This window comes from Pholis gunnellus (assembly GCF_910591455.1).
Source record: "Pholis gunnellus genome assembly, chromosome: 17".
Taxonomy (NCBI): domain Eukaryota; kingdom Metazoa; phylum Chordata; class Actinopteri; order Perciformes; family Pholidae; genus Pholis; species Pholis gunnellus.
In genome coordinates, this window is record NC_136544.1 from 15,868,345 (window position 1) to 15,876,883 (window position 8,539).

General features: G+C 44.0%; 1 protein-coding gene across 1 annotated transcript; it reads left to right on the plus strand.

Annotated features, from left to right (window-relative positions):
* Positions 1-5,550: 5,550 nt before the first annotated feature.
* nptx1l (neuronal pentraxin 1 like) lies at positions 5,551-8,213 on the plus strand (the record flags this gene model as incomplete). The annotated part of the gene is made up of 5 exons (XM_079177557.1): positions 5,551-5,994; positions 6,294-6,501; positions 7,113-7,357; positions 7,464-7,643; positions 7,992-8,213. 5 exons carry the CDS (start codon positions 5,551-5,553, stop codon positions 8,211-8,213), a joined length of 1,299 nt encoding a protein of 432 aa, XP_079033683.1.
* Between the last annotated feature and the right edge of the window lie 326 nt (positions 8,214-8,539).

The following is an 8,539-nucleotide window of genomic DNA, read 5'->3' on the forward strand; positions in this document are numbered from 1 at the left end:
TTCCCATGGTATTTTATCACATTTACATATCATTTTGTATAATGCTGAACCTTCATTTCTGTCACTTTGTATGCAAAACAGAAAACCAATTTTGGATTATCAGGATCTAAAGAAAAAAAAAATAAAAAAATCTATAAATCATGTGCATGCAGTAGTTTTGAAAGGCTTTGCTAATTTGGATTTAGGCGGAGTTTAATAATAACCCACATGTATAGATTAGCGGGCCATTTGCGAAACTGCTGTAAAAATGGCCACACAATGTGTAACTCAAAAAGATTTCCTCAGTGAAGAGACAACAACAATTTGATTCAAAGCAATAAATGTGAGCAACAGTGTTTGTAGAATCTGCAGCCGGTTTTCAACAGCGCTGACGGAATCTGAGCTGAAATTGAAATCAAATCCACAAGGCCGTTTTTGATGCGATTCTGAGAATGTCTGATGCCTAATTCAAAATGTAACATCCCTTCAGGTGCTGAAACACTGCTGTGCGGCTTGTATTCATCCCAAAACAATAGTAAAAAACAATGGCAATGAGGAGACAAAGAGAAATCAATGTGCTGCAGAGACCAAGTTCCCCTCGTTATTGCTGGATGTCAGGAATATGTAGCTCATTTTCTAATGGCTTACAGTAACGTATAGGCATCTATAGTGGGATATAGTCTGAATAATGACAATGCACTTCAAATGCTTCTGCAGCGAGATGACGACATCACTATGGCACAGGGCCAGAGACGTCCTTATAGAGGCCTTTTCACAGGCAAAGCAGCGCTCTGCTTGGAGAATAATGTGTACAGTGGAGTTCTCCTTTAATTTATTTAGTTTGAATGTTATTGACTCTATCCCCTTTGTTTCCCTAACTTCTGTGAGTAAAAACTAAAATAGCCAATGTCAAATGCAACCAAAAATGTCCCGAATAACTTTCATGAGGGTCAAAGTTAAGACAAAAACAGGAACAACACGCAGACTGGACATCGGCGTGGTAACGACCTATCAATCACAACGTAGCCCCGCCCTAAAGCATCTCCTGCTTTATGGTCTATTTGACTCTACATGGGACCATCGTTTACTAAAGAAAACTCATGTTTACTGAGGTAATAAATCAAGTGAGAAGTCATTTTCTCACAGACTTCTATACAATCAGACTTATTTTTGTAGCCAGAGTTGCCGCCCCCTGATGGCCATTAGGAAGAATGCAGGTTTAAAGGAACCTCAGCATTGGCTTCACTTTGAACTATAAAATCTATCAGAAAAATTAAATGACGAATGAGCGAGATGTAACAGCGCATGCACAGGAGTACATTTAGGGATCATGTATCCAATCATGACATATTCTGGGCAATGAGATAAAAAACAGACTTCTATGTGCACGTTGTTAAGTATTTCCTCATCATCTTCAGCGGGAGAACAGCTCTGTCACCTCGGCACAGAAAATGATCCCAATGTCAGATGATGCATTGCATCAATTTCAGATGGGCGCTCAGCTCAGGCAGAAGGAAAAAATAATTCAATCACATATTTTAATAAAACATAAGGACAGCAACCATACTATGAAAAACTCCATCTGGAGACCAAGTGGGAAAACTCAAAAGCAGGGCAGTGATGGGAAGTTATGAGTACAAATATCTTTGTCTTAATTAGCCTCTCTGGGCTATTTTATTTCACACTGTGCTGGTAACTGTCTGACATTTTCCTCGCTCCAAACTGCCACAGCATACTAAGGTTCCAGTGACCCCAAAATGGCAGCTGTTTTCTACTCTGGTATGGCGAGGCGGCCTAATGAGGCTTTTGTTAATAGAAATGATGAAATACCTTCCATTATTCATCAGAAACACATAATGGTTACAGTGACAGTGTTGGTGACCTTTAGCTTCCTCAGGCAAACTGTTCATGTATTGACATTGTAGGTGTGCAGCCTATTCTCTAATTACTGAGACTGAATCAGTTTCACTGTTCAATGGCTCTTAGATGCATCAGAGCGACTGTTGGGAAATCTGACAAACCATGCAACCATCCAGCTGACTGTGTTTTTAATTTGAACATACAGTGGATACCTTATTTTCTCACTTTATTTATGTTCAGACATGTGAAATCGATCTGAAGAGCAGAAAATAAACAGGTAAGAGACAGGAAGTAGTCAGACAAAGCCACGGTCATAAAAGTAAACAATGTGAACGGCAATAAAATAGCTGTGGCTGCCGGATTCCCTAAAAATATACAATTATTTTACATGTATTTTACCTTTGTGGTTTTTCTTGGGTATTGTTTTTAATGCGTCAACACTGGTGCCTTTCAGTACAACCAGAACTATACTTTTCTCAAAACCTCACATTGAGGGACATTTAAAAAAAGAGAAATAAAAGAAACCAAACTTGTCAAATGCATAAAGACATTTTTTCCTTGATACACAAACACACAAGAACTGTGCCTGAACAAAATCTGAAATCCCCTAAAAAAGGTCACAAAACTCTCCTTGGTGTTGAAAATGTAAAATGATTTCAAACTAAAATGCACTGGATGTTTCCACCCGATGGCTGTGGCCCCAGCAGAAGGTGAGAGGGAGTAAGAAATCAGGGAGGAAAAATGCAGTCATGGCAGGATGCCAACACGTGAAATTACAACTATTGATCTCCGGTGCTGGAGAAAGCATTTCCACTGTGTTTGAATGCATTATTAAGGAGACGCTGTTCTCCACAACAGGTGGACGGCGGCCCGTCAGCACAGCTCTAACAGAACCGAGGCGGCAGAGTGAGTAGGATCGTGATAAGAGCTACCGGCAGCTGTTTGTATGAGATTAGCATCTCCAGTGTCTCAGAGTGCTGCGCTGTAACGTCGAGCACAATGACTTGGAACCACAAAATAATCATTTCATGCAAAACCCCATTATTATTTCATGCACACCATGGCTTACAACATTATGAATTCAGCAGCTGGTACAGTGTTTTTGTTTGTTTTTTAAAACCACATTGTAACTCAATATGCTTGCAGTGTGAACTTGCGGCTTGTGTCTACTTGAGTTATGTTTGTTATGCCTCTAGGAGGAGAGGAGAGGAGAGGAGAGGAGAGGAGAGGAGAGGAGAGGGTAGTAGGTGATGGAAAGACGTACGGTATGTTCGTAAGGAGTGCAGAGGAGTGAAGGCTTTTGCTCTTTAAGCATATGGCATTGAGAGCTGGACTTTTGAGATCTTGCACTGCTGCTGCTTTGGTCCCAAAAAGGTAGAAGATGTCTAGGCTTCTCTGCCTGGTGATACAGAACACTCAGATACAATCCTACAGTGTAAAATACATTCATAATGACATCATTTTAGAAGGTAATAATCAACTGGAAAGAACGGTGGTCTGTTATGTGTAATTATATAATAAACACAGAGTGTGCCAGATGGTAGACGTGATGGAGAAAAAAAAAAAAAGTTTCCTTAGTTTAGAAACTCTGACAGGGCGAGAGTGCAAGGCTTCATGTTGCATAACATCTCGTTTTTTTGTCTGATAATATTTTACACAAAGCCAATGCAGCCAATGACGACGGTGCTCTGACTCTATACGGACTTCTACAGTTTGGTTTCCTGTGAATGCTTCTGTTGGATTTCCACAAAAAAAAAGGTTGGTATTTGACTTTTTTGACCTGTATTACACCATTTCATCCCTTTCCTTAAATTGCTGAGGCGAAGAACCCTCCAACAGCAACCAGTTACAACAAACCTGGACAGTTACATCACCTTCAAATTCAATTTTCCTCAGGAATTCCAAGCCACACTAAAAGGCCCAAAAGAAATGACTTTCTCTTGCACCTGTAAGCTTCACGGTCCATCAACTCTGATTACGAGCAGAGTCAGATCACTAAACCGCTCTCCCTTTGTACTACTAAAAGAGACTTTTATATATATATATAAGTTTTATAACATATTATAAAATTGTTCACTTTGCCTAATGCAAATCTAAAAAGCTGTTACGACAACACATAATAGAGACAACAACTTTCAGATGAATGACGTCCTGGAAAAATGTAAGAGGAAATGTTTGAGAGCGTGATGAAGTGGAAATCCCTCAAATGCAGCATTTAGTCACAATCACTCTCACCCGCCATAGAACACAGTGATACAGGATCATTGACCCAGACCTCAGATAACGCTCTGAAATGAAGTTCTTCCTCCTGACAACAGTTTAGTGGGTGGTTCCACGTTAATATCCTCGCTGTTGAAAGAAGCCTGCAGCTAGAAAGTATTTAGCTTTACAAACCCATGATAGTAATTACGCGGTGACCTATCTAACCTCCTCCACCTAATATCATTATGTCACATGCAGACCTCTGTGTCTCGTGCTCTGTACCTTCTCCCCAGGTTCATCTTTCCAAAGAAATCAATTTTAATCGGAGAGCCGATGTGTTTTCATTACTTATTTAAAATGTTTTCATTTTTATTTTCAATACTGACCGAATAGATGAGAGCCGAGTGGGCAACAGAGAAAAATAATAAAATTGTCCCTCCTGAATAATAGATGGGATGAATTGCTTGGGGACAGATTATCATTTGAGAAACTGGAGGTGCGATTATGGCAGCGATGAGGAGAGCAGATCTCCACTGCAGGAGAGGGTCTGTGGGAATGAGGTGTGTGTGTGTGTGTGTGCACGTGCATGTGTGTGTGTGTGTGTGGGGGGGGGGGGGGGGGGATTATGGGGTATAAATTAGCCAGCCTGTCAGTTTGAACTGAAAAAATAAAATCATTATTAAAATAAACATGTCTGATCAGAAAAACTGAAATGACAGAGAACATTTTAGAATAGGATGTGCAGTCTTCATGTTCACACAAAGTGAATCTGCACATCGGCCTCAGTTTAGCCGAACGGAGAGAGAAAAGGCAGCAGCAACAGAAAACGAAGCATCACTAGACGCTCCTGCTCTCTGGGATAACGTGATGTGGTTGGAGCTCTCCTTGGTGCTGAATCTGCGGGGACTCCGCCGACAACAAATAGCAGTAACTTTTGATCTCCATCCACCTACACTGTGTGTGTGTGTGTGTGTGTGTGTGTGTGTGTGTGTGTGTGTGTGTGTGTGTGTGTGTGTGTGTGTGTGTGTGTGTGTGTGTGTGTGTGTGTGTGTGTGTGTGTGTGTGTGTGTGTGTTAGAGAGTTTTCCGTGTGCGCAAAATATAACAAACAAAGCTCTCTTGGCACCCCGCCACGCGAGCAGTCCGCTGCCTACAAATGCGAGTTTTCCAGATGAATAATACACAGCGAGAAATGACAAATAGTCGAAGTGATGAAAGATTTAACACGTGGGAGCCTGAAAGCAAAATGGGTTTCATCTCTTGAATGTGACGCCGCTCCCAGTGCCGATTAAACGGGGACAGCGCGGTAACCCCCCCCCCCCCCCCTCTCCCTCTCCTCCTCCTCCCCCCGGTCGTGATGCAGTGAACCCGCTCTGCGCAGAACCAGGCTCTCTGTATAAAAACGGCTGCGCTTCCACAGAGCGAGTACAACAACATCGGGACACGCGCGCGTCAAGTCACTGCGGCTCATCAACCCAAAACATAAGCCCGACCCGGCACAGACGCAGACATGCGGGCCACGAAGAGCGGGATCAGTTGGAGACTTTTTCTATTTTCCTGCCTGTTTCTGGAGAGTTCGTCTCAAGACTTTGGCGGACAGACGCAGTTCATATGCACGTCCGTGCCCAAGGATATGGACATTTGCGCAGCCACTTTGCAGAACAGCGTGCCAGGAGAGGACTTGAAGACCACCGTCATGCAGCTGCGGGAGACGGTTTTGCAGCAGAAAGAGACGATCATGAACCAAAAAGAGACCATCAGGGAACTGACCTCAAAGTTGGCTCGATGCGAGAGCCAGAGCGGCGGCGAGCCCGGGGACGCGCGGCCCGCGGGCAGGAGGAAAGACGCCGGGGCAAAAAACACGATGGGGGATGTATCGAGGGGCCCCGCGGACACTTTGGCGCAACTATCACAGACTTTACAGTCACTGAAGCAGAGGTTAGAAAACCTGGAGGTAGGCTGCTGCTGCTTCTGAGGACAGTTTCATCACTTTGGGGGACTCTGCGCAAAGCTCCAAATTACGACCCTGAACCCATTTTTCTAGACTAATATAATATTATAATAACACAAAAACAATAATAATAGGAAGAAGGAAAAAAAGGATAGATGATTTGTGTAATTTTGCCATATTGTGAGCACACAAGAGAAAACAATCATTGCTCGATATAAATAAGTTGCTTGTCCAGATATATTAATATAATTAAAAAAAGTGAATTTCTACATTAAGCTAAATGCTTATTTCCCCCCCAACAGCAATTCAGCAGGAGTAACAACTCGGTGCAGGCGAACAGCCTCAAAGACCTGCTCCAAAGTAAAATCGACGACCTGGAGAAGCAGGTGTTGACCCGGGTGAACAGCATCGAGGAGGGGAAGCCCGGACTCCGGAATGAGACGGAGCAGCGCGGCAGGGTGGAGTCCACGCTCACCTCTCTACACCAGAGGATCACCGACCTGGAGAAAGGTATAGAGCTAGGAAGAGAGCACAGGCTCGCGCACAAAAAGTAGATCTGGGAGTGTTTGGTTGGGGAAATGCAGAGATGAGTGGCACACCCAGTTTGATATTATAAGCTTTTATGACCTCAGCACTCGATTTAATGTTTTACTCATCCGCACAAAGCTGGAGCATGCCGGTACACTCTGCAGTTTCCTGTTCTAATTCATGCAGATTAAACCATTTCACACACGCAGTGAGCGACCCATCCCTCCATTTGCTCATGTGATCCACTTCAGAAGTTAAACCATGCACGGTGCGCTCTCGATACCGCAAAAAAAAAAGAAAAGAAAAAGGAAATAAAGTGTGGCAGTAAAATACTGAGGTGTTGCGGCAGGAGGAACCGAGATGACGCTTAACAACGTCAGCACTCCTGTGGAGGGAGATTTATCATGTGAGATTAAAGCAAATCTGGAGATTGTGGATGTGTTGTGTAACATGTAATTCCTACAAGTATGTAAATCCCCAGCATGTGTGCACTATAGGATTTATATATCTTTGTTTGAAAAAATGAAGATTAACACTGATACTTCCTTCTCCAAAGCGTCTGAAGTCAACCATGGTCCGCTTCTTCTCCACAGGTCAGAGAGACAACCGGCCTCTGGATAAATTCCAGCTCACGTTCCCACTGAGAACCAACTACATGTACGCAAAAGTGAAGAAGAGTCTGCCAGAGATGTACGCCCTCACCGTGTGCATGTGGCTAAAGTCCAACGCGTCCCCGGGAGTGGGCACACCGTTCTCCTACGCAGTCCCGGGTCAAGCCAACGAGCTGGTCCTCATAGAGTGGGGAAACAACCCGATGGAGATACTGATAAATGACAAGGCACGTCTGACGCGCAGAGGAAATGTTTCCATGTATTGGTCTTAAAAGTGTGACTGTGTTTTGGCTCGCTGCAGCAAACGTTCACGTCGTGTCTGTCTCCTTCTAGGTGGCTAAGCTGCCTTTTCTCATCAATGACGGAAAGTGGCATCACATCTGCGTGACCTGGACCACACGCGATGGTGTCTGGGAAGCTTTCCAAGATGGCGTCAAAAGAGGGAGTGGAGAGAATCTGGCTCCATATCATCCCATCAAACCACAGGGCCTGCTGATCCTCGGTCAAGAGCAGGTAAACGCAACGCACATCTGTTTTCAGACGCTTTCCACGCGTTTAGAGCCACACACACACACTACATGTGGAGAGCATCTTTGCTGCTTTGTAGGACATAAGGCATGTAGAGATCATTTAGTGCGTGTCATGAGGTGAAAGATTGTGGAAAAGTAATTTTTTTCCATTTCATTGCTGTAAATCACATGTGTTAAGGCGATTAGATCTCCAACTGGAACTCATCAAGAATCCCAGTGGATTGAAGATCATTCAATTTAGTCGGTCAAGACAATTTGGGTCTTTCCGCAAAGCGGCCAGAAGGAGGAAAATCATGTCTTCCTTGATTGAATCCATTGGTCTTTTCCACAGGACACACTCGGAGGAGGATTTGACGCAACACAAGCTTTTGTCGGAGACCTGGCGAATTTTCACATCTGGGATCGGAAACTATCCGTCGGAGAGATATACAATCTGGCGACCTGCAGCAGCAAAGCGCAAGTGGGCAACGTTTTTGCGTGGATGGAGACGAGCCTCGATATTTACGGAGGTGCCTCGAAGTGGACATTTGAAGCCTGTCGCCAGCTCAACTGAACTGCAGGGAAGAGGAGAGCAGTGCATTCGTCAAAGCCACTCTGTCGTCACAGCCTTGGTAAAGTCATTTGAAAAGTCAGGATTATTTCAATGAATAGCATCTGGATTTGTTATAGATATTTGAAAACATCATTTGTGGACACTTTATAGATTTTTACCAAATACTCATGTGGGGACAGGTCACTGCAAACGGGACACCTTGGCATCCCGTGGCGCTTGAACGCACCATCAGGCCTACTTGTGGTTTTGGAAGAAGCAGCCGCCGACGCTCCGGAGAGCAGAGGACGACTCTCGGGGATCGAAACGTCGGGCCGGCATCAAAAGTA